At 36.8% G+C, this 24972-nt stretch overlaps 4 protein-coding genes across 9 annotated transcripts; 1 reads left to right on the top strand and 3 right to left on the bottom strand.

Annotated features, from left to right (window-relative positions):
* Positions 1-814: 814 nt before the first annotated feature.
* Positions 815-5481, bottom strand: LOC109009598. Of its 2 annotated transcripts, none has more exons than XM_018990142.2 (9): positions 5296-5481; positions 5083-5163; positions 4731-4973; positions 3893-4001; positions 2911-2956; positions 2275-2360; positions 2041-2099; positions 1207-1335; positions 815-1107 (listed from the first exon to the last, which is right to left on the bottom strand). In XM_018990142.2, the coding sequence occupies exons 2-8, from the start codon at positions 5151-5153 to the stop codon at positions 1221-1223; spliced, it is 729 nt and encodes a 242-aa protein (XP_018845687.1). In that variant the 5' UTR covers positions 5154-5163; positions 5296-5481; the 3' UTR covers positions 815-1107; positions 1207-1220. The 2 variants fall into 2 exon arrangements, with proteins under 2 accessions (XP_018845687.1, XP_018845688.1); XM_018990143.2 differs by having other exon boundaries at positions 4731-4964.
* A 664-nt stretch (positions 5482-6145) lies between these two features.
* Positions 6146-9610, bottom strand: LOC109009597 (ribosomal RNA small subunit methyltransferase H). Its single transcript, XM_018990141.2, has 5 exons — positions 9107-9610; positions 8233-8484; positions 7871-7939; positions 6881-7073; positions 6146-6669 (listed from the first exon to the last, which is right to left on the bottom strand). The coding sequence occupies exons 1-5, from the start codon at positions 9482-9484 to the stop codon at positions 6248-6250; spliced, it is 1314 nt and encodes a 437-aa protein (XP_018845686.1). The 5' UTR covers positions 9485-9610; the 3' UTR covers positions 6146-6247.
* Positions 9611-10301: 691 nt separating this feature from the next.
* Positions 10302-11561, top strand: LOC109009596 (guanine nucleotide-binding protein subunit gamma 2-like). The gene is made up of 4 exons (XM_018990139.2): positions 10302-10672; positions 10830-10882; positions 10994-11038; positions 11128-11561. The coding sequence occupies exons 1-4, from the start codon at positions 10463-10465 to the stop codon at positions 11216-11218; spliced, it is 399 nt and encodes a 132-aa protein (XP_018845684.1). The 5' UTR covers positions 10302-10462; the 3' UTR covers positions 11219-11561.
* Positions 11562-11988: 427 nt separating this feature from the next.
* Positions 11989-24338, bottom strand: LOC109009594 (ubiquitin carboxyl-terminal hydrolase 26). 5 transcript variants are annotated; one of them, XM_018990135.2, is made up of 15 exons: positions 23991-24338; positions 23140-23251; positions 22450-23043; positions 21782-22037; positions 19787-20541; positions 19276-19384; positions 18416-18594; positions 17860-18144; positions 17576-17783; positions 17244-17306; positions 16758-16988; positions 15249-15512; positions 14780-14921; positions 12757-12953; positions 11989-12390 (listed from the first exon to the last, which is right to left on the bottom strand). In XM_018990135.2, the coding sequence occupies exons 2-14, from the start codon at positions 23217-23219 to the stop codon at positions 12859-12861; spliced, it is 3261 nt and encodes a 1086-aa protein (XP_018845680.1). In that variant the 5' UTR covers positions 23220-23251; positions 23991-24338; the 3' UTR covers positions 11989-12390; positions 12757-12858. The 5 variants fall into 5 exon arrangements, with proteins under 5 accessions (XP_018845680.1, XP_018845682.1, XP_018845679.1 ...); XM_018990137.2 differs by having other exon boundaries at positions 11989-12386; positions 23140-23235; XM_018990134.2 differs by having other exon boundaries at positions 23140-23235; positions 24107-24338.
* Between the last annotated feature and the right edge of the window lie 634 nt (positions 24339-24972).

Genomic DNA, 24972 nt, shown 5'->3' with positions numbered 1-24972 from the left:
GTTTTAGTGGAGCCTTTTCAATTTTAAAACAAAGTAGGACCTGTTTAAAAAATATCCATACGCTACCGACTCAAATAATCTCATTTCGATTTTAATTATCCGAACGGTAACACTTTTTTTGTGAATTCATGACTTCGACTCTTCCGTATAATGCCACACAATGGCAGCAGATATAATGTTGTGTAATGGTATCGAATCATCGATAGGGACAACTATGGACTGTTGAAAACCATTAAATTTTCTGTGTAATAAGAAAGTCACCTGATGTGACATTTGATCTTAGCCTTGGGGTCAATAGAACCCTGCAAAACATTTTCCAAGTCGCCCATTTAGAACATTTGCATTGGATTAGTCAAATATCTTTTCATCTTCAAATTTAACAAACATCATCTATATTTACTCCACATTGAATTAGTTAAATTGTTTTCATCCAAACTATAAGTTACAGTAAATCCATTCTTCTTTTCAAATATGAAAAGAACTATAGTAAGTCTAAAAGTATTTTTTAAAATTATTATATTATAGATATGATATTTTTATTCATATGAGATTTTACTATCTATATATATATATATATATGAGATTATTATATTATACATTGTTAGATTGTGAAAATAAAAATGAATATGATTTGTTGGAGGTTATTAAAGATTATAAAAATAAAATAAAAATTAATAAAAAAATATAAATAATAAAAAATAATAATATTTTATTATTATAGAGAGTGTGATGATAATCCAATGTAGACTTCAAGTTTTGAATGATTAGCTAAAGGTGAAAAAGTTACATATTAGTCAAAATTTGAAGAATAGGATAACCAATCCAATGCTAATGCTCTTAGACGTAACTGAGAAAACGTCTTGCTTTGTAGCTTTTGATGTGACAATAAGGCATAAAATGGTACAGAACTTCGATGGAGATTTGAAGGTCAATGTGCGACTTGCCCAAAATGGGATCCTCATTTGCACACACACACACAAAAACAAAAACGAAAAAGAGGGCAGTAAAAATCAGCACAGCTGTTATTGGAGGTCACAGCAAAATATGCGCCGGAGGCCCAATTGATACAAAACACGCGTGGGGTCCTCTTTTGCTCTAACTCTGCGCCTAAAAAATGCAAACACGTACGACAGTAAAAGAAAAAAGCATTTTAGCTCAGAAACAATATGTAATAATAGCACATACAAAGCTTTCATGAGAACTTACTTTAATCGTAGAGGTCAAGGATAAAGTTCATGGATATGATCCGATTGCTGTTGAACCCATCCGTCATAATCTTGTAGTAGTTGCTGCAGAAGCACGGGTACGAGCCTATCCACCAGGGCTTGCATCATTCTGTACGTTACCAAACTTACACTCACTGAATGGGGTGCATGTAATAGCTCTTGCGAGAGTAATAGAGGTACTAGAGAAGCAAAAGCGCAGCTTGCAAAACAGGGCATTCGTGGAAATGCACCGTGAAAAGACTAGCCGCAAAGCCTTAGTATAATCTTAACATTAGGAAAAGTTTGTGGAAGTTCCAAGATACTCGAGACGCCTAAACCAGATACCAATATTCAGAAACAAACAGATATAGTCTTAATAGTCCCCGTATATTTTTCCATGGGAGTGATATGCAAAGTTGAGTTCATCGTCATAGATTGTCAAATAAGGAACTGCATACAAAATGGTTCAAGGTACCAAGGGCCAGTTTACACCCTGGAAAACCGTGGTTGTTTTCAAATTCCAACACACATTTAGCAAAAAAAAAAAAATATATTCCAAACACACTTCTCTTCTGAGAGGTTCCTCTTTAAAGATAATGAATGCAAACATTGATTGTGGCACTTCTATTGTTTTGATTCTATAAAACATACACAGGATATTACCTAGGGTATAGCTAATGAGGTGATGAAACTGTGTCAGCCAAAATCTGTCTGTTATTGTATCATGCTGGTTGTCTACAATAATGGGCAACCATATATTTCATGAAAGATTGATCTAAGACAGGTAGGTTGCAATAGATGAAACTGCAATTAAAATTATTATTGAATCGCTTACAAATTTCCAGGATGCTCAACAGCTAATATAGGCATCATGGTAAATGGGCGTGTGTAAATCTGCAAGCAGTAGATAAACTTGTGATACACACCCTCAGCTCAATAACAGCCGGAGTAAGATTTAGATTCAATGAAGAAGTTATATGATTGAAGAATTGTCTGCGTGTGCCACAACCCAAGTAATTATCATAATTTTTTTTATATGTAAGTTAATCTTAAGGGGAATAATTACAACCTCAAGTGTGAGATTCAACTTCACATCAATCTCCAAAAATGACTCAAAATCATGTGTCTCCCAGGTCATGTGATTCATCATAAATGCTGCAAATCCAGAGCAAAAGTTAAAGAAATTTTAAATATTGCTATTATCATGTATGTGCATGTACATTAAATCTCAAACCAACGAGCTTCTGAGACCCTGAATAAAAACGTGCTGGAGCTCAACCAATCAAGCAAAAAGAGCTTCCTGGTATTTTCTTCAAAAATCTATCCTACATAGCGAGCTTCTGAATCCTAAAAGATTACTTTGAAGCTCCTGAAGAACCAGACCATGAGAATATTTGACCAAGAACTATTTTTTTCTTTGTGAAAACTATTGTGTTGTCTGCATCGTGTTAAATGTATACACTACATATATAGTTTAAGACCTTTTGTAGTAATGATTCTTGTAGGTCTTTCAATTAAGCCTCTCAATAGCCCTTGAGTATCTCAAGCAAGTTGACATTTTCAACTTTAATTTGATGACGCAAAGAAACAAAAAAGGAAAAATATAAAAGGTTCGTCTTGTGCAGTAAATTCTAGTTTTTTTTTTTTTTTCCTCATGATCAACTACCTATTCTTGTTATAGCTATCTCTACTAAAAACAAATTACCTGAAAAATGGTTGTTTTGGCGTTCCATGATCTCTGAGCCCTCAAACTGCATATCATATTCGGAAAAAACATCATCTTTTGATTGTATAAATATTTCATTGGAAAAATAGAGTGAACCAAGTGCTTAGGCATGCCACCTAATGCTACGAGATCTAGACACACCATGCCATATTATTATTATGGGACCCTCAAAGTGCTCGGTCAAAGTTGACATTTGACAGGAAAAATAAGACTTCTTAATATTTGAGCATGCCGTTTCTGCCGTTATTTTTCTTTTTCTCTTTCCTTTTTTTTTTTTCAATTATCTTATAAGGTTTATCTCGAAGCCCTCTGATCTTCTTCCTGGCATGTAAGCCTCTAATGTCCTGTTTTAAATAAGCTACAAGACATTTGACATCCACCATTCCATGCCTAAAACATATATATAAATTGTCTTTTATCATTACCCTTAATTATCAGCTGCCCAAAATAATACATGCGTCTTTTAAGAGTTGCATTTGGTTGTGCTGCCATTTTACTATTTTCCAAAAATAGGAAACAGGCCATTATCTTTTGTTTAGTTTCCAAGTATTTGAAAACTGAAACCATGATTGTTGATGTCGTGGTGGTGGTGGTAGGATGGTGGCCAGAGAGGCAACATGCTGGCAATGGCAGCAATTGTGGTGGCATGGTTGTGGTGTTGTTGGTGGGAAGATAGCATGGATTTGGTGTACCTAAACAGTAGTGATCCTAATGGAGTAGTTTTGCCTGCCGTTTTTGACAAAAGTATCAAATTATAGTCTCTCTTTTGAGATTATGTACCACATTCCTTTTATTTGAAATGAATTCTAAACCAACGTGTTTTGTTTTTTCCTTTCCTCTTATCCTCATTTTTCTGACAATGACAACAGAAATAGGAAAATATGATGCCACCACAAGAGCCCTTTTCTCCACCCGCAGTATTTTTTCTTGTAATATTCTCTAGTAGATAAGAGAAACTCACCTTGCAAGAAAGCATTTCAACTGTACAGTCTTCATTTGTGGGGGTCACTCGTAAGTCCAGCACAGGGGCTGCTTCAAAATCTAAAAGTTGAACTTTTGGGAGAAAGCATCTGAACCAGCCATGGGGGATTAATTTTGGTCGATACTCAATTTAAACAAAGAGGTAAGCAAAATATCCCTTAATAGATGTAAAGTCTAAAGTCACAGGGGAAGGTGTGTTTTCCATGAACACCTAGGTCCTGGGGCTCTGTATCTTATATGAGTTTTGGAACAACAAAAATAGACTGATTGTCTGGTTCATTTATATCGAATTTTAGAACTCTCATTTAGTTTGAGTAAAGAAGTGGACCTTCTTGAAATATCATTGAGGTAATCTGCTCAACTTTACACGTCATAATGACCAGGAACATTTTCTAATATAACTTGTATAGAAAGCATAGAAAATCAACTAATCACTTTCCATCCACAGCTAAAGTTACATTGGAAGTCCAATCTTCTGGAATACATCGTAAGGAAAATCTTGTAAATGGGACAACAAAAGACAAAGGGGCTCTCCGGAAGAATAGAATCGTGAGTCTTCTTACTTTGTTCTCTACAATGCTCAAGAAATCCAAGATCTAATCGTTTTAGGTTTAATTCAGTTTACAAACAACGCAACTTTCACATACGATAAAAGGATAGTAGGGAATATCCAGCACGCAAGAAGCTAGAGATATGATTTCTAGTATACTATAAATAAAAGTGATAAGTAATAAAGATTGGATTCCTATAAAAGTTTCCCTAAAACAATGCTTGTAAGCGCCACCAAAACAAAGGAGCAGGGAGGAAAAGAAAAGGACCTGTAAATGTTCGAATCAAGAGCTTGAAAGTTTTGCAAGGCTCTTGTGTTGAGCATTGCCTGAATTCCAGAAGGATGTCTTAGAAATTCGCTAATATGAAATGTCTTGCCCCCATAGCCATGATCATACTTCGGCAGCTTAATTCTCTCTTTCCTTGCAGCTGATAAATTTGCTTTCTTTGCATTCGAGTCTGATGGACTAGACTTCTGTACCTTGATTACCTCGTTTTTCTTCCTAAAAAAGCTTCCAAATAGGGAAAGTGACTTACAAATACTAATTAGCAGCAATAGCTAGTTCTCCGTTCTAATAGGATCGATTCTTGCTATTAGTAGTAACATTAGTAGTTCAAAACCTGTGGTTGGACTTTAGGAGAAACGGCGCACAGGCTTGTCCTCGTCCATGCCATTTGATAGTTAACATCATCAGTGTATTGCTGCGATCAAATAGCTACAGTTACAGAGCAAATGATGCTAAAGGAACCCCCAAAAAGTAGAGAAGAGAGAAGAAAAAAGAAACATGATTGAACTAGCGAGAATGAGCGAGACGGTAGTATTTGTTCATTTACCACAGCTTTCGTTTTTGTTTTTCTCGGAATTTGGAAGAAGAAAGAGATTGCTCGCAAGGATGATTTGATGATTGACGAAGAAGATTGAGAGAGACTGGCAATGCAAACCTCCTCGTGTGCGATTACGCGCAGAGCACTGAAAATACCACCACCTTTTGTGTGACTCGACGTCTTTCCTTTTTCTTCCTTTTTACCTCCAGTATCGTATCTCTGACTGCTAATACAAGCTGTGAGGCCACCGACTTACCACGTGTCTTCCTCCGAAATCTGTGTCCCTCACAAATTTTGTGTAACAACTAGATTTGGATGTAGGCAAAGGTACATTCAATGCGAGGATTGGACGTGAGTGGATAATTCGAATAACGAAAATGTTAGATGTCCCGTAGGCTCTTGTATTTTTTTATATGTATTTTTTTAATTCTTTTTTTATATAAATATTTTTAATAATTTTAAATATTTTAAAAAAATAAAATAAAAATTATAATATTATTAAAAAATATTTTCTTAATCACAAAATAAAATAAAAAATTATAAAAAAATAACGGGAGCCACAACGGGCCTGTAGCATCCCCCATTCGAATAATGATTCGGAGAGCAACGTCCATGCAGTTGATTTTAAAAAAATTAAAATTTATTGTTAAAAAATTAATTTTTATTTATAAATTTTATATTTATTTATTTTTTTAAAAATGATTATAAGATATTTATACTCTCACGCCTACGAGTATTATTTTTCTTAAACAATAAAAGATAAGTGTTATTTGTGGAGCTTTAAATTATATCATAAAATTATTAAAAATTTATTCACGATATTAATTATTTAATATTATAAAAAAATGATGGTTAAAAAGAGAAATGAATGTTTTTTTTAAATGACTATTTGAATAATATAAATTCGAAGATGGGTAGAACATCATGGATACAGAGTTATAATGATTACAGAGACGTTTGGCTATCTTTCAAGCTTCTGAATCACCCTGAGTTTAGCACTCCTACAGCGGCGGTTCAGTCTCTCTTCTTCCACCGATGGTGTTATAGGTCTCTTTGTTAGGATTATTCCTCTGCAGCCCCCTATCATTTGTCTAATCCACGCTTCATTTTCATCATCCTCGTTTCTCATCTTTTTCCTTTCAGTCCCACGCCTCTCTTCTTCATCCCCATCACCCTCATTCCTGTTAATGATGCCAAGAAATGTTTGTTTTACAATTCTGTCCTCCAAACTGTGGAAAGAGATGACGGCAAGCCTACCCCCGGGCGCAAGGCAGTCAAAACAAGAGTAGAGGGAATCCTCCAGTGTCTTAAGTTCGTCATTAACGGCTATCCTCAGAGCTTGAAAAACCCTGGTTGCTGTCTTTATCCAACCTTGTCTCCCTCCTGTTGCAATTGAATCCAATACAAACTTAAACGCTCTTCCTAGTGTTAATGGGGACAGTTTCTGCATCCCCTTGTCATGAATAGAGAGATATAGGAACGATATACAATAGGCATATAACTAGCTCTGGGCGTGTCAGGTAAAGGTACTATAAATTTACAAGGGTTATGGAAGGAAAAGCTGAAAGAAAACTGCAATGGAAGAATGGTATACCTCTTCTCCAAGGAGTCGCATTCTGAATAAGGTCTACCAGTTCGCCAGTGGTATGCAACCCACCATGTAACCTGGCTTTGGCAATTTTATTCTGAAGAGCGCGCCAATTGCTTTCTTCTCCATATTCCCGAAGGACTCGCCCAAGTTCAGTATCTGGCCAAGAGTTTAAAATATCTTCTGCTTTCAGACTTGCCTGTCATAAGCCTGTTCCAATCAGTTATATCAAACACAAATTTAAAACGACAGTTTAGCAAACAAATATAGGAAACACTAAGGCCAATTCATTCATTCCCACCATAAACAGTTATATCGAATACATAAGATAATAGACAACATATTGGAGGGAAAAGACATCTCTATCGAGAAGGAAAGCAGAGAACCATCAATCACTACAGGCTAGTCCTGGGATCCACGTACAGCATTTCCTTCTCCCTCTTATACTACTGTTATTCCAGAGACTCTTTTCATCTCCCGAAGTAGATATTCTCCTTTGTTCCCTCCTGTCACATATGAGGCTATTTGAAAAGCAAAATATCTAAACATTATGATTACATACCGATATCACACAGAAACCTCTAACAAGTGCCAGATTTAATTCCCATTACTAGATCTCCGCCATAAAGTTATATACCCTTTCACCATATTTCTCATAATTATATCCCCACTCTTGCAAATCAGACGAGGTATTTCTATTCTCTTTATTATCTTACCTGGAACACTACTTAATCTTGGCACATTTCCCTTTTTCTTTTAACAAAGTGCTGTAGAAATGGCAACTAATGTCAAACAAAGAAAAGCCATCTGTGGTTAATTGCGTGATACAAGTCAAAGTATTTCTTACAGGAAAATATTTAGGGAGGGGTTGGGGGGGGGAGTAAATTCAGAAATTGGACCCTACTTTTTAACATCACTGCATTTAAGTTTTTTACACTCTCTACATCAGTTAATTCTTTAGTGGCATATTAGCATAGAAGGCAAAAGTGTCTGGACCTGAGGATCCATTCGCATATCGAGAGGTCCATCGCCAAGCACACTAAACCCTCTTTCCGGATCATTCACCTGTCCAAAAGATAAGGCAATTTATTTAAAATGGGGTAACATTGTGTAATTCGTAGGAAACTGGTTTTCCAAAAATGGTTAAAAAAAAACGGAAAGCATCCCCCCCCCCTAAAAAAAAAAAAAAACAAAACAAAACACCTCCCTCACAAGATATATGATAATTTTCTACGAGATAAAGGACTAGGGGGAAAATAAAATCCAAAGTGATACGTGTAATGAAGATTGACGCAAGCAGACACACACTAGATAGTCCACTATAGCCGAGAACCAACAAATCGCAAATAAAAACAAACCTGCATGGATGACATTCCCAAGTCCATTAAGATGCCATCAACTCCCGTATCTAAGAGTTTCTCATCAACCTCGCTAAGCACAGATTTGATATGCCTAAAATTCTTCAAAATGGTCTGTGTTTTCACGTCTGAAGTTGGGTTACAAGAATCACCATGCAAGATGTCATCAATTCGAGCTCTAGCTTTCTCATGTGCCACAGGATCAACATCCATGCCAACATAAAGTTTCAATTCGGGATGGGCTTCAATTATCTGTGGTTTTCAATATACAATAGAAGATCAAAACTAGAACCATTTAGCAGGAGAAACTCAAAGTCAAAGATGGAAGAAACAATGTGAGATCAGGAAAAACTGACAACAAAGCTTCAGTGGAAAGACGAAGCACCAAAATTAACTAGAACAGGCATATTCCAGATAATATGAAACATATATTTTCTGTTTCCTGGGTGATTAGCTAATCTTTGCACGCCAGAACATATTAAGTTGGATTAGACGATGCCAAAGCAGTATAACTTAAGGACCTCAGCGAACCTACGCCTGACTGGCAAAAGCAATAAATGGAGCGCCAAAACGTGTACAAATTCTCAATTCGGGCATATTTTCTTTCTCCAGTATGCTACCAATAAGAAAATATATTCACAAGGATGACAGAGAAACAATGTATGAGGGAAGTAGAGGGCAAGAAGAAAAATTTTCTCATTAGGATTATATAAAAGATAGAATCCATATGTCCTGGCAAGGGTGGGCACGAATTTGATCAATTTAAAAGAGTCGCAAAAGGTAGAAAATTTGCTGCTTTTCCAAAGTTTCAAAATGAACAAAGAGGCAATCATATAGTAAAGAACAGTTGAATGGTAAGGAGGGAGCGACTGACAGCGGCGGAGTGTCCGGCGGCTCCGACGGTACAATCAACGAAAGAGCGGAGGGGTTTCGAAGATGAAGAAAACGAAGAGAAGACGTCGAGCACTTCACCAAGCATGACAGGGATGTGAGCGGCGGTGCCGTCAGCGTAAAGCTGGGCAGCGTCCTCGTGCAGCTCTTTTGGGGAGCGAGTCCTCTTCTTCTCACTCACCACAACCAATTTGGCATCCTTACGCTTCCTGTTGTTATCATATCTCTTAGAAGCACTAGTGGTGAAACTACAAGAGCAAGCGAGAGTTCTGGCGACGGCGGTGGTGTTGAGATTTCGAAGACGGAACGAAGAGGGAAATGGGGCTATGAAGAAGAAGAGTTTTGCGGTCGATTTTGCCATTTCTCTCGACAACTCCCAACTCCCTCTAACCTCTTAACTCTAACGAACAACAGCATCATCTATTCAAGCCACCGTCTCCATCGTTCAATCTTTGGGCAGCTCTGTCTCCAAACAACATTGATTTTAATTTTTATGGGACTTCAATTTTTGTTGTCTTTTTTTTTAAGCAAGTAAACCCTAGTAAGTAGTAGAAGGCTAACATTTGGGCTTTACTTTGGCCCAATTGGCTTATCTTGGTTGGGCCTAAATCCAATATCCCGTTGTAATTACCAATTTGAGACTACATCCGAATCAAATCCTTTTTTAAGGTTCATTTAACATAGAAATCGTTCTTCCAAGTTCTAATCCATCAAGTTGTATCGATGAGAAGGGTTAAAATTAAAATAAAAGATAGCATGCGTTTTGTTCAAAATTTGTGCATTATTTATTTTAATAATATTTTTGAAAATAATTGAAATTCAAAGAAGTTGAATTAGAAAAAATCTATTTATCATTCATGTTCTCATCATCATTTCATCATCACATGATATGGCATTAAATGATAGGTTCACAAATGAAACATAATAAATAATTTTCAATTATTTGATGTCGCATTATAGGATGATGAGAATTAAGATGATGAGTATAATTACTAGTTGAATTATGAGTAACGCCTTCGAAAATTCAGACCTTTGAATATGATGTCATTCTAGTCTTGCTGAGTTGCTGCGGTGGGTGGCTTACAGTCTGCGGTTCATAATATTCTATATTTATTTCGTATTGACCCACTGCTTCATTTCATTATAATATATTAGCATGTATCTTGGATAAGTATTTTTTATCAGATGACTTTCCATTTGTTAATATGATGACTTGCATTGCTTCCATCTCCCATCTTTCAACGTTTTATAACTGGTCCACTTTAGCCTTTAATCATGTGTACAAACTGGGTTCCCCCCTCCCCTCTCCTCTCTCTCTCTCTCTCTCTCTCTCTTCCTCATGGACATGGACGAGCCAGTAGTTCCAGTGGTGAAAGCGATAAACAATGAAGAACAACAGTCACAGGTGCCATCATCATCTCCAGGACTTGGAGTGCCTCTTCATGATGCTGAAGGTAACGCAAAAGCAGGGCCTTATTCCACTTTCCTTGGGAAGCATAGAATGGTAGCTGCCATATCCAATCTAGATAACCAAATCAACATGATCCAGGTCATCCTTTCCCCACCTTCTTCTTTCAAAATCATCCTATCTATATCATGTTATTCCTGTATAGACTTGTCCATATCCGGTATGCATTTTTTTTTTCTTTGGTTTATTGTGGGAAAACGAAATATAAATCAAGCTAATTAAACAAGTTGTGATGCAGAACGAGCTGGAGGAACTTGAAACATTAGGTAAATCCTCCATTGTATGCAAAGAGTAAGTGATTAGCTTTTACATCACTCATGCTCACCATTTGATTTAATTTCATCACACTCGGTACTCAGAATTCATGTAATGATCAACATCATCAATTGTAATCTTCCGCAGACTCATTTCAAGCCTCGACACTGTCCGTGATCCGCTGCTTCCATCGTAAGAAATTGCTGTTGTTGTTACCGTTTTAATAGAGTTGTTAGCGTTGTGTTGCTTGTTGCGATAAAGGGGTTGTATGGTTGATGTAGGAGCATGGGTCCGGCAGATGTCAGCTGGGATCGTTGGTTCCGAGGAGCCCGAGGAGCCCACAACTCCCGGAATCACAAACTCTGGATCTAACGTTATATTTCCCTCAATATAAGAATAAGCCTAATACCAACCAAATGCATTGAAGAAAAGCAGGAAGGCAGGCTGGCGGGCAGAGAGTGAGAGAGAGAGAAAGAGAGGGCTAAAATGTAATTTTATCGGTTGCTTTTCGTTTTTGGGGTGGGGGTCAGTTAAGATGTTAGATGCGTTTTCTATAGCCATGTTTCTGATTGGTGAGTACGTGCTAGGACAAGCTTTGTCAAAAGGCTACGCATCTGGAAAGCTTTCAGTCGTATACGGACCATTGTCCTCTAATGCAATTTCAATCTAAGCTATCATGCCTTTGAGAAAAGAGTCCATGAATCTAGTATTTACATTTCGAGGGACAAGGATTTAAATTTTAAACAATAGTGCGAGAGCTCACATGGGAAATGAAAATAGACACACGCCCCAATCATCAAGTGATACAATATTCGATAAAAATGTATAGAAAGTGTCTTGGACGCCAATAATATCCTTAACTTGGTAGGAATCCGTCAACGTGGTTCATTCCATTACGGCAATATAAATCTCGGTTTAGGAGGGAAGAAAATGGCTACAATAAGCAGGATTTGACCAAACTACGATACACCCCAACAACTCCCATTCTTCAAGTTCTCCAGTTAATTGTTTTCTTTATATGCCCGTGATAAACAGACGGGAAAACCACCTTGATGGGCATCATTTTTGGCTAAAAGTGGAGCAGGAATTGTTATTTGTTACGCCATTCTAGACACACTTCAATCAGTATTTGGACATCAGAATACGTTCAGAAATAGTTGTCATTCCGGCTCCAAGATCTGTCTGTTGACTAAAATCTTGTGTGTGTGTGTGTGTGTGTGTGTGACAGAGAGAGAGAGAGGGAGATGCAACGTGAGTAAAGTTTCACTTAGATGTACCTAATACATTAATACCCACATAAGCCATCCGCCAATCCGTCACAAAAGCACACAATCATGTACAATGGACCCTCGAAGCCCATGATATGGACAAGGTTAGGTAGACAGAAGGCAGCAACATCCAAGGGGAGCATTGAACTGAAGCCAGAACAATTGCACCCAAAAACCACGACTTTGACACAGCAGCAGGTATGAGTTAATACCTTTCATATCCTCTCTGTAGGGGGGGGACCACCACCAGACATTGGTACAGCTAGATGCTTCTGCCTAAGACAAGAAAAAATGGTCATCAATGCAAATAAAAATGGGATTTAGAAAAGCAAATCATTTCTCGCCAACAAAAACAAATTTCAAATTAATGTTCATTTGAACTTCAACCTTGCTGTTAAGAACTAAGCCTTTTCAACTTCAACTTTTCAACATTTTGAAAATTTATTAAAACGTGAAAAAAGTGTTGACAGTAAAGACCAGTTGAATATTATAGAGAAATAAGCATCACGGGAAGGATAAGAACAAAGAAATAGAGATATCTGAGGCTCCAAAAGGATATGGGCATTCAAGATGATAAGATATTCTTATCATGCCACGAAAGAAGGATCGCAACAAAATGTTAACAATGGAATAGCCACCTACCTCAAAAATGCAGCCCAAAATTTCAATTAGTTTCCTCCCCTAGTATCATGCCTACAATCAGTTGGGTGTTGCACGCAAGACTAAGTTTCAAAAGCATGTTTTTTAAACAACTTGGGATGAACCGTTTGCTGTCAAAAGTGTTCCGCGAAAGCCTTCCTCAATGAGTTGAACGTCCGATTTCTCGTCAGAGAGCTCATCTGTGGAACATTGACAAGGCAAATCAGCACAAACACGGTTAATTTAGTACATCATGACTAATCAGATACAACAAAAGACTGAAATTGGGCAATAAGTAGAAAGTATGTTGAAGTGCCCATAGCCCATATCTTAGACTAACTTGCTCACACACACCTCTCTAGATATGTATGTCTTGTTTTTGTGTGTGTGTGTGACACAACTGTGCATGTGGTGCAAGAGTGTTCCGCATGCAAGCATTTTTTTTTTTTTTTGGAGGAATGGGATTCTGATGACATATTTCATCAAATGAGTTAAAATGTCAATAATGCTAACACTTTATTACAATTCAAATAAGACAGTACAACACACTGAATGTGAATTAATATATACATTTCAGATCAGTTCCCTGTCAATACTGCTTGCACCATTTATTTTAGGGTCTGGTTTACAGATACAAGATTGCTCATTCTTTCAATCTTATATCTCAATATCCACAATGCCGTTCAAAAGCATTAGTCTATGTCATCAGTATTATTTCTTAAACTACTTTATGGTGACTCATAAAAATATTTAGTTCTTACTAATGTAAAATTACTTCCTATTTTTCCCCTATCTACATTTCTATTTAATTAAAAAAATAAACAACTCATGTAAACATATCTCTGAAAATCTCAGTTCTGTATTAAAGAGTTCGATGTCTTCCTTAATATTGTTATCAATACATGCAGCATCAATGTCCCCTTTTTGGAATCACAATATATTTGCACAGACCAAGGTTAGGACCTTTATTATATGAGGTAATGAGTTTGCGACCCAGTATGCACAACCTCCCAATCCAAAAAAAAAATTTGAAGAGGAATCTCCTATATTATATGATACCCCTAATTCTTTGATTACCTATCAAAAAAAAATATATATATGATACCCCTAATTAATCACAACAGCAAGTCCCATGGCATACTTGTGACAGAAACATGTGGAATGTCAATACAAAGGACGGGAACTATGGACAAGATTAGTTGGAGCCCCTCCAGAAAATGTAGATTCACTGTTAGATCATTCAATCAGAATTTGACAAGCCAAGGCATGAATGCCTTTCCATGGAGGAAGATATGGAAGACTAAAGCTCCTCTAAAAGCAGCTTTCTTTGTCTGCGCAGCTTCTTTAGGGAAGATACCTACCATAGACAACCTAAGAAGATGCCAGCTCATGATTTTGGATTGCTGTTGCATGTGTAATAAGAATAGGGAAACGGTAGACCACTTGCTTCTACACTGCAAGGTGGCCAAAACCGTGTGGAATGATTTTTTTTTTGTGGGAATGGGCTTATGGGTCATGCCTAGAAGGCTGGTGGGTTCCTAGCAAGTTGGAGTAGTCTCTAAGGCAATCCACAAGTGACTGCAATTTGGAAGATGGTCCTTATATGTATGTGCTGGTGTATTTGGAGGGAGAGCAATGATAGAAGCTTTGAAGGCCACGAGAGGACAATGGATGAATTGAAAACTTTCTTTTCTAAAACCTTGTTCCTCTGGGCAGGGGCAATATATTTTAGTAGGCTTAATGTCCATGATAAACTCCATGAGTTTATCATTTCAGTTCTAAATGTAGGTTTACTCATGTATACATCTTGTGTACTTGGCTATGCCTAATATTATGAATAGAACTTTTTTTTTTTATAAGAGATAAACTTTATTGATGTGAACTAATATTATGAATAGAACTTCTTGATTGCCTACTGAAAAAAAAACAAAAGGACAGTCCTTCTAACTGCTATCACCTGAAAAAACCAGTATATAATCACAAAAGAATATCTCTAATATCCCTATTAGTACAACAATGCTAATACCAGCAATATCTCGGTGCTCATGGATCTCTGAATCTATCACCCAAAGCTTATCTCCGGGAAATATATTCATGTCCGCAAGTGTGGCAGACTCCTTGTCAATTATTCTGGCACCTTTGTGAAGTATCTGATTTTCCTTAACAACCTGCACAATCAATTGAGTGAGATACACGATGCCCGTACACAAACTATAATTGACTGTGCAACAAATAGACCGACTTCTATAAACCATAACCATAAATTCTGTTTCAATTTTCTAAGAAGGAATCTAATAATCTCTCTCAAAGATTTTGTCCAGGTTTGAAATATTCCTCAACCTTGAGATCTACAATCTTGAATATAGAGCCCAACAACAGTTGAGAAAACAATAAACAAGCACATTAAGAATAGACATAGCCAGAGGGGAAAAAAAAGAAGATTTAAACAAAATAAATGCCTTCATTCATTAATGTATTTGCTCCAGGTAGCCTACCCCAAATGATTCCCATATCATCATTTTTAACTGGTACACTGATGTGGAACCAGAGACTTTCAAATTTATCAGATTTCCACTGTTTGTCTTTCGAGAGCGCTTGGAGACCCGGCGATCTTGCTCGATGGATGTATCAGATGCTTCTAGAAATGATTTTGGAGCTTCCTTGTCACGTGCAAAAAGTACATAAATGATCTCATTGCAATAGTTAAGTTTCTGCACTAACTCACAACTTTCTCTTTCTCCAATGCATTCCTGGCATATCTGGAAAGTTTAAAATAATAATCAGATAAAAGAAGCACAATAAGAGAAGCGGGCGGAGGGAAGGGGGGGGGGGAATAAAAAATGAGTTGATAATATGATTACAATTGATATTCTACATCACTGGAGCCCCTTTGGTAGAGAAAATGGAGAAGTCATGGAAAGGAAAAAGAAGGCAGGATGGAGAAAAGAGGGAAAGACGAGGTGGAAAATTGGAAGGATATAAAATGGATCTTAGCTTCCCTCGTTTGGTTTAGGAGAAAATTGAGAGGGACAGCATCTTACCATTATACCACTTTGAAAAGGGATTTAAAAAAAAAAACACTGAAAGGAGGAGAGCAAACTTGTACAAAGTTACAAACACATCATCCCTCATACCCTCCCAATTTCCTTCCTCAAACATTGAGAGAGATTCAAAATTATGGGCTGAGGGGGAGATTCCCATCTCTCCCTTTCCTTCCCATTTTCCTTTATGCCAAAAGTTGGAAAAATAACATTCGCCTTCATCCATCTTCCATCCCCTGCATATTGCATACCAGATGGACTCTGAACTAAAACTTTGATTATATGCAGAAATAATAATGTGCTCAAACTAAACAGTGAGTGGCACATCAGTCCAACAATGTTCCAAATTAAAAAGAACAAATAAGTCTTTTATTTATTTTCAGCAAGCATTGTTTGGAAAGTAGAAATTCTATTCAGTTCAAAAATTAAAAATAAAAACAAATTATACAGGAAAATTTCTTCCTTGGATATTTAAGAGATGTGCTCTATCTTTTGGGATAATAGATGTGGCTCCAATCAAAGAGTGTAACAAAAATATGAAATAAAAGCAAATAATACAGGAATCTCTCTCTCTACTCAGCTATTTAATAAAAAGTGATATTATCTTGGAACGTATTTTTCTAACAGATTCAACAAGCTGAATACACAGACAGGTTTGTGGTTTGTTTTACAACATTCACTAAAGTTTAAAAGATTATGCAGACATGTCGCCGGATTATAATGGTCTGATATGATTAGATATTTTTCATGAAAAGGTATTTGAAAAGTCTAGCATGTCATACATTTGAGTTCATCTGGAAGCCATACTTATGATTCTAATAGAATATATTAAGTCACAATTTATTGTAAATGAGAACCAATATTATCAAGTTTTTAATTTTGAAATTTTGATGGAAAAAACGAGTTAAAAAGGTCCCTCACCATGCAGCATGGATCAAAGACAATAGCAAAGTTTCAGATTACCTCAGGACAAGTCCTAATCACAGGTCGTCTGGACTCATTCTCACTATTCACTTCATCCTGCAAGGTCAGATGCTCTTCACATACTGGCATCTCTTCACAAGACCCAGCCAAAGTATTTTCAGCATTGTAACTGTACTCAATTATAGCAGAAATGCCTTTATCCTCCTCACCGCCCCACTCTTCACAGAAGCATTTCCAATCATTCTCTGTAATGATTGTCAACCCATCTGTCTAGAACCAACATGAGAAGGAGAAGAACAAGAAAATCAGCTTTTATACAGGGATTGACTTAAAGCAGAAAGTTGCTTCCTAACAAACATTTTGAATAGAAGAAAAAATAAACCCAATTAATAAACAATCTAAATAGGCAAGAACAGATGAATAAATTGCTACTCAAAGGCAGTAACTTTCAGACACTAAAAATACCAACTGCAAATTTACAGATCAAAGAAAGACAAGTCTGACATATCAGTTTCATATACTTACCTTCTGGAAAATTGTACCACGTTTGCAAACTAGTTCGGGAGGCCTTTCAAGAAGTCGCATGTGCTGGTCATAACAAAAATACAAAAAAGCATCTCATAAAAATATCAAGAACAGTGAAAAGAAGGGGTATAAAATCACACATGAATCTTTATGGCTTAAATGCCCGCACGCAAGCCTAATTTATATTCAGCAGTATATAATATAACAAGGATTGCAGCCAATTTCCCAGTAAATCTTCCACAAGCTCTGAAAGTTCTATTTGAAAAAACAAAAACTCATTCACCAACTACTCTCCACTAGAGACGCCAGAACACGACTTGCTAGAAACTTACCTTTTCACACTTCAGAGAATGAATTACACCATCCAGAGTCTCAGGTTTCACAGAGGTAGAAACATTCTTTCCACTTGCATTAATATAGTCCCTCCATTTCGAAAGCCACGAGGAGGGCACTAAGTAGTTCGTGCAGTGTGGCAAAAGTGGAATACTTTTTCCCATAGCTAACTTCTCATGATTCTGGCGCTGTTTGAGCTTCACAACTCTGCAGAATAGATTATTAAGTCAAAAAACTTTAAAACACTAGCTCTATATTCCTCGTACACGAAGAAATAAATCACCTTAGAGAATCCTCCATGAATGCAACTTCAGACAATTCATCACTGCATTGAGAACATTGTCTAGAGTCCGAAGGAAAAGTTGCACACCCCAAGGGATCATCAGGTTCTAATGCAACAGCATCTTCATATAAGAAGAGCCAGAGAACCTCAGGAACCAGAACCCGCTTAGCACCAGGAGCTTGATCAGGCATAAGTTGCCCATGAGGACATCTGATTGAAACTGTCGGTCCTGCATCAGCTTCAGAGGGAGCGTCAAGGATTTTTCTTTTCAACCATTGGTGCAACCTGCAAATATCAAAAGTGACTAGCATCACCACAAAACTGACAAACAGTATTATACACTATGAGCCCAGAATAGTAAGAAAATGGCTTTTTTCTTCTATATATGGCATGTTTTAAGTGAAATGGGTCACCAGAAACTAATGTTTTTCACTTGGTCAGTTTACTTTCAGACGAGAAAAGCTTCACCACAGGCAATCATATGCTTAGTCAATATATAAGCAACCAAATCACAGTAGAAAATGATGGGAAGCATTATGAGAATTAGCTGCCATACCATCCCTTAGATACATAATATGTTCCATCCACACAGTTCCCTTGAACTGCCTCATTTGCGATTTGCTTCATCATTGTTCTTCGATCCCTATAACTATCACCACAAACTACAGTGCGAGCTCCATCGACAAGGCAATTGTTGCAGTAGTCATCATTGGACAGTGTTGGCCCCCCATCATGCTGAATTTACAAGCATTTAGTACACCCAAACAAAAGCAATCAGTTACATGAAGTACACAGTAATGCATAAAGCCATAGAAGGATACCTAGAAGCAATGTGGTCACAAGATACATAGAATGTAAAAATATGAGAAAATGATACCGCCCCCATCTCATATGTCAATTGTTCTTCTCCAAAAACAAAAAAATTACCACCAATCTTTCCCATCTCTCAATAGCTGCAACTTCCTGATGTATATGCTACCACTTCCAACCTATACTAAATAGATTTCATTCATTAATATTTATGGCAAAAGCCATCATAGTGAAATTGTAGGAAGGTGTCACAAGAACAGCAATATAACATACTTAAAGGAGCTCAAAAAGAAAAAAATTGCAGTAAAATTAGAGGAGAGTAGCATTTAGAAATCTCATCTAAGCATTAAAAATATTAGTAAGAATATCCAAAAATAAAAGTGTAACAGCCCAAGCAAAAGGCCCGATCAAGGTTACACTTTGAGCTCCTTAAAATCATTATAAATGGCGAGAACTTCTCTCTCCCAAGCAAAGTGGGATCCCATTTACCATTGTCTCATACTAAAATTGGGGTATTACAAGAAGTATCTTAACGCAGCTACCTGAAGAATACAACAAAAGAACATCCAATGAAGTACAAAGTCAGAGTAACTAACAAGTAGATACCTTAGAAAGGATCATGTTCCAAGCTTTAAGCGACAATCGCTTCATGGAACTAACTTTTGAATGCAGGACTTTTCCATGCGGGCATTGGATTGATGTATTGTCAAGAACACTGCAGGAAATTACAAAAAGAGCCATAAAAGAATGCGCAACTCCTAGCCTTAAACGACACTGCCAGAAGGACTATCACCAAGGGAAAAATGGATACACACCATAAAAAGAAACATTGGTGAGGGCTTATGTGGAAATAAAATTGGTGAAAAAGAATCCTTTCTTGATGCCCTGAGCAGATACAGTACCTAATCTGGGGTTTGACCAACACAATCTACATTTTTTTTTTATAAGTAGACCAACACAATCTAAATATGTAGTGGGTACATGTATATGATATAGGTCAAAGTGATCACTCAACGAAAAACCAAGATCCCAGTAACCAGCTAATGACATACATAACATACATAAGCAGACAGGAGAAACCTAAAATGATGAAGGCAGAACTTGATCTTGTACTTACGGTGGAGTTATGTTGTCAGCCCATTGGCGAAGCCAGTCTGTGGAGATCCAAAAATAAGGTTCCTCAACTGATCTTACAGGTGCCTCAGATAGAACTGATCGAACTTCCAGTCTCCTTTTGGTGATATGATCCAACTCACTTTCCTTCTTTGATTCATATTGTTGGCAAGCATCATCATACGAAGCATTCAAGTTTTTTATCTCTTCACAAAGGTGAGATGGAAGAGAGACACCATTGTGTAAAGAATCCGTCTCGGCTTCAATTTCCATATCACTGGAACCAGACACCTTATGTTTTTTCTCATCATCCTTCCAGGTATGCCTAAGGTTATACATCAGCATATACGCATCGCCTGATGAAAATGTCCTTGTATTACTATTATTACTAGACTCTGAAGACTGTGGCTGAACCACATCTATGTGGTTTCCATTGGCAAGGCCATTCTTTGACTCAGTACAAGATGGATGAAGAGGCTCACTTCCAACAGTTTTAGAAGTGGAACTTGAAGACCCTTCTCCAAAAGGATGACGACCTAAGTTTGAGACATGTTCATCATCAAATTCCCACCATTGTCCTGTATCTTCATCCTTAATGTGAGCTACATAATGACCACTATTTACAGCAGTTCCCTTGTGAATCAACACAGCTGACAAATCATATATTAATTCTAACCGAGAAGGCTCAGACAGCCTCTGTCGCATATCAAGTTCTCCAGGGAAGCAAAAGGCAGAAGTGATTTTCTTCTTCATTGTAGTCTGCTGACAAAAACCAACATGTAAGTTTTGTTTTTTTTTTTTGGTGAATAAAAACCAGCATGTAAGTAGACTTCTAAAAATATTCAATGTACAATAGGAAATTGATAATTCATTTGCATGAATAAATTGACCGTATTAAAAGGCACCACATATGTATTGTGATGCTGACTGGAAAATGTAATTGATGACTCATTTGCATTCACCACTCGAACCACTATAATTCCATCATTAGTAATAGTAAACCAAGCAGTAAAAAAAGTCCCTACAAAATCAAGCCACCAAAAGAGAACTTCTAACAGCTTTACTTACTGTCCTTTGGAAATTTTTTCTAAATACAAAAAAGAACAAGCAAATTTTAAAAGATAAACAATAATATTTATCAGTAGCTTGCATTATTTAATAAAGAAGATCTAGGGCTCAATCCACCATTCTAGTTGATCTTTATGGAATTCAAAAGAACAAGTTCTTCTGAAAAGCTTCACCATCTCAAATGCCATTAAATAGTGGTTTCTTCATGCTTTACATCTCACTATGGTTGCAGCAATATACCTTCTTTGTAACAAAAAGTTAAACAAACAAACAAATAAATAAAGACAAGTATCTTCCATATATAAAAGCTTCACACGAACCCTCATAATCTAAACGAAAAAATAAAAAATAAAAGGACATGCAAAAATGAGAGCTGCTAGGGACACACACGGATCTCACTAACTGATGTGGCACAGTGCCAGTGTGCCACATCAATTAAGTTTTTCTTTTCATTTTCCCCCTTCCCTGCTCCCTTTCACAAACCCTCGAGACCCCCATCTGTGAGCCCAGCACCACCGCAACCCAGCCATCTTTCTCACCCCTCACCAACAGGTACACGTCTCTCTCATCTCTCTCTCTGGCAAGGCAGGGATGTTGTTATCGTCACCACGCCACGTCGTCGCCCCTCACCGACGTCTTTGAATCTTTGCCCCTCACCAGCAAGTACCTCTCTCTCTCTCTCCGTGGGCTTTGGGAAAGGAAAAGAACGGGTGGGGACTGAGGGAAGTGAAGGAAGGGGAAAAAAAATTTAACTGATGTGGCACACTGGCACCCTGCCACATTAGTTTTTGGGATCTCTGAGTCTCTAGTATTTTTCTTTTTTTTTTTTTATAAATTCTAGTATTTTTCTACAAAAAATTAGTTCCAAAATGTTCAGAATACATGCCAGAGAATGGGAAATTACTTTTTCAAAGAATTTATCATGAAGTACCTTCGGAAGGAAAACGCAACGCTTAAGCTGAAAATTAAGTACAGCAGGTAATGAGCGCAGCTTGATACTGCGTGTAGCATCAACTCTGGTGTTACATGATGCACAGAAATACTGATTATCTCCTTGAAGCTCTTCCACACTTAGATAATCATCTAAACTCTCATCTAGATTTTTCAAACCCTTAACATTCAACTCAAGCTCATAAAAGTCCTCCATGTTTGAAGAAGCCTCAGATTCTTTTCCACATTGTGAACACCTGCATGCAAAAATACAAGAGTTAATATATGTATATATGTATGTATGTATTACAAGTAACTAATATTGGCTGTGGAAACATCTAAAGATGAAATAAGTAGAAAATAATTAATAAATTCCGGAGTGAGATTAGTACAAGGCAAACATGCATAGTTTTTTTTATATAAGTACATGCATAGTTAATTACTAAAGACAATGAGAAAGAACCATGTGAAGTACATAAATAATCACAAAAACCATTTTGCATTCTGCTGCTCGTTATTTTCTCCCGTGTCTTGCTTTCTTTGGATCCTTACAAATGACCTTTGTATCATATTTGATAACATGTTGTAATAAACACAAAAAAAGTCTGAGAACCACAAGAAAAACCTATTATGCAGCTGCAATAAGCCTTTTAAAATATCCAATCTTACGTTGTCACATGCGACACTCTTCCACGGAAAAGGTCCTGGACAATTGTTCTTGCCTTGGAAACTTTGGAGTGGCCCAGACAACGTTCAAGCAAAGAAAGAAGCAAGGTCAAGAACTCATGGCTATCCTGCTGAACTCCATTATCTAACTCCAGAGTCTTTACAATCGGAGATGAGTCTATAAAAGCCATTCTACTGGCATGTAGCTGTGCAAAAAGCCGTGCAAGCTGATCCAACACTGGATTTTGTCTCAGAACATCTGGTTCAAGAGAGAAGATGCCTTCCCGGAAAGGTTTATTCATGTACAAGCACTGGAGAATGCTGTTGGCATAACATGTAGCACCTAGATTAGTCAAACCTGCAGGAGTTTTAGAAGCACGGAGATCCTTGGTTGGGTTCGGGCCAAGAGCTTGAAGAATATCTGACATCTTCTGCCAAAGGCCAGCTTTGCGACTTCCATTGGGCGGGGGAATCAGGCCACAAAAGCAATTTGGGTTATCTTTAGTATTCACACGGCAGCCTTGACAAACTGGTTTCCAAGTCTTGTACAGCTGATCTATATCGTCACTGGTTATTTCACCAGTTGTGTGAATTTTCCTGCATAAGGAAGCACGCATACATTTAACTGAGCGCAGTCATTTATCCAAATCCCTCTCTTTATTCGGAAAATAAGCTATACTTGCTTTGGCCTACCTCAATATTTCAGAGGTGATATCAACACCATCCTCTTGTTTGTGCCTTTTGTTTTTACTTCGCGTAGTTGGTCGGGTCATTTTACCAACCTAAACCCTGCAGTTAACAAAAACTTAAAAAACAAAAATCTAATGACATAAATATCAGACTACATTTTCTCAGAAAAAAAAAAAAAAACAAACAAACAAACAAACAAAGAAGATGTTTGCAGTTACTCCCAAATTTGAAACTAGGTAACACTCGCCCAATTTTGTTTGTTTATTTGAAAAGTTTGTGCTACATGAACATTATCTTGTTCTACTTTCTCAATTACAATAATTCAGTTGCAACCAACAGTAAATTTTTTTTCTTCATAAATTACAGAAACATAAAAGTTTAAAACAGGAATTAATCATTATAATTACCAATGTCAATTCGCAATCTCCAGCAAACATGGCTACAATCAAGTCATGCTCACTAGCTGCAGCAACGCTAGCAAGAATGACCACACTCAAATCACGCTGACTAGCTGCATTAACGCTTATTCTAGGGTTTCTTTTATCCCGGTTCGAGAAAGGATGTCATTTTACCAAAACAACAATCGTGGAATTTGATCCTTAACTTTCCTTCGAAAGACATTTTACCCAAAGAGGAGAAGGCGGAGTACGAAATTATGGTTATCAACATAGTACCTAAAATAAATACAGCGACAGGTAAGAAAAACCCTAGAAATTGGAAATTTACAGCGAAAATCGGCAAATTAGAAACTAAATAACAACTTGTTGTAAACAAAACAAAACAAGACAAAAACAACAGATATAAAATCTCTGTTTTACGTAATGAAGTGAGAGAGAGAGAGAGAGAGAGGATACCAGCGAGAGACGAGAGAAAGCGTAGGAAAGCTCTAGTTTTTCTACTTCTTTTTGCGTGTTTTTTGGTGTTTGGGGTTGAAGTGGAAACAAATGGAAGATCAAAAAAAGACACGAACCTGAAGCCTGATGATGATCTAATTCGAGTGAAATTGTTTGATTAGATTCCCGTGGGCTTGGAGTTTCACCCACACATAAAATTAATTACTGCCTCCGGGAATTCTTTTCTTCTCTTTTTTTTTTTCTTATTCTTTTTGTGTGCAAAAATAAAAAAATGGATACGAATATTATTTTGGAAAAGGAAAGGCCGCACGGTCTGAGGGAACGGAGGTAGACAGACAGTCTGGACTTTTCACACACAGAGAGACACAGGGAGAGTTTTTTTTTTCAATAATATACATATGGCGGGGGTTCGAGTTGGATTCAACCTCAAGTCAGAGAGCCTCATGGATACGAGACTTTTTACAGCGTAACAGTACTCTGACATGATTGTACAACTCCTGTTCACGCCCTTTGTGTTTTCCTTTTTCCTCTTTGAATTTTGAGGACTTTTGACTAACGTGGTTTGGATGAGAAAAGCATTCCAACTCATTCAATCCCATCTTATTTTAATATTTAAATATTATAAATATAAATATTTTTTAATTTTTAATTTTTAAATTTTCTATCTAATTATTATATAAACATTACAAATTTTTTAAAATTTTAAACAAAATATGAAAAATAATTCAAATTTTTTAAATTTAAAAAAAAAATTATATTCTAATAATATTTTAACTTTATAATATTTTTATTTAACTTTTTCTCTAAATTTATGTTTGGATAGTTGAGTGATTTACTATTTAATATTTTATCATTATTTTTTTACTACTTTTTTATTACTATTCACAAATCGTCTGAGATCAACATACTATCTAAACGTAGCAATTAATCTCAATCCAAACAATTGCACTGTTATTTACAAACAATTTCATTACCATTTATA

The sequence above is a fragment of the Juglans regia genome, chromosome 11, assembly GCF_001411555.2.
Source record: "Juglans regia cultivar Chandler chromosome 11, Walnut 2.0, whole genome shotgun sequence".
NCBI classification, from domain to species: Eukaryota; Viridiplantae; Streptophyta; class Magnoliopsida; order Fagales; family Juglandaceae; genus Juglans; species Juglans regia.
Note: the sequence above shows the minus strand (reverse complement) of the source record. Positions and strands in the feature narration are given on the sequence as shown.

Bases quoted from the DNA above. Each gene is read 5' to 3' on its own strand.
- LOC109009597 (XM_018990141.2), bottom strand. From the start codon at position 9,484: ATGGCAAAATCGACCGCAAAACTCTTCTTCTTCATAGCCCCATTTCCC. The intron at 7,940-8,232 runs GTTTGTTTTTAT...TCTTTTGGACAG, and splicing joins TGGGAATGTCATCCATGCAG to GTGAATGATCCGGAAAGAGG. The intron at 6,670-6,880 runs GTATACCATTCT...CAATTGCAACAG, and splicing joins TGCGACTCCTTGGAGAAGAG to GAGGGAGACAAGGTTGGATA.
- LOC109009594 (XM_018990135.2), bottom strand. From the start codon at position 23,219: ATGACCCGACCAACTACGCGAAGTAAAAACAAAAGGCACAAACAAGAG. The intron at 19,385-19,786 runs GTAAGTACAAGA...AATTTCCTGCAG, and splicing joins GCTGACAACATAACTCCACC to TGTTCTTGACAATACATCAA. The intron at 16,989-17,243 runs GTAAGTATATGA...TGTTGGTTCTAG, and splicing joins GTGGTACAATTTTCCAGAAG to ACAGATGGGTTGACAATCAT.
- LOC109009598 (XM_018990142.2), bottom strand. From the start codon at position 5,153: ATGATGTTAACTATCAAATGGCATGGACGAGGACAAGCCTGTGCGCCG. The intron at 4,974-5,082 runs GTTTTGAACTAC...CCTATTTGGAAG, and splicing joins CTCCTAAAGTCCAACCACAG to CTTTTTTAGGAAGAAAAACG. The intron at 4,002-4,730 runs GTCCTTTTCTTT...TGGCTGGTTCAG, and splicing joins CTTGATTCGAACATTTACAG to ATGCTTTCTCCCAAAAGTTC.
- LOC109009596 (XM_018990139.2), top strand. From the start codon at position 10,463: ATGGACATGGACGAGCCAGTAGTTCCAGTGGTGAAAGCGATAAACAAT. The intron at 10,673-10,829 runs GTCATCCTTTCC...GTTGTGATGCAG, and splicing joins ACCAAATCAACATGATCCAG to AACGAGCTGGAGGAACTTGA. The intron at 11,039-11,127 runs GTAAGAAATTGC...TGGTTGATGTAG, and splicing joins CGTGATCCGCTGCTTCCATC to GAGCATGGGTCCGGCAGATG.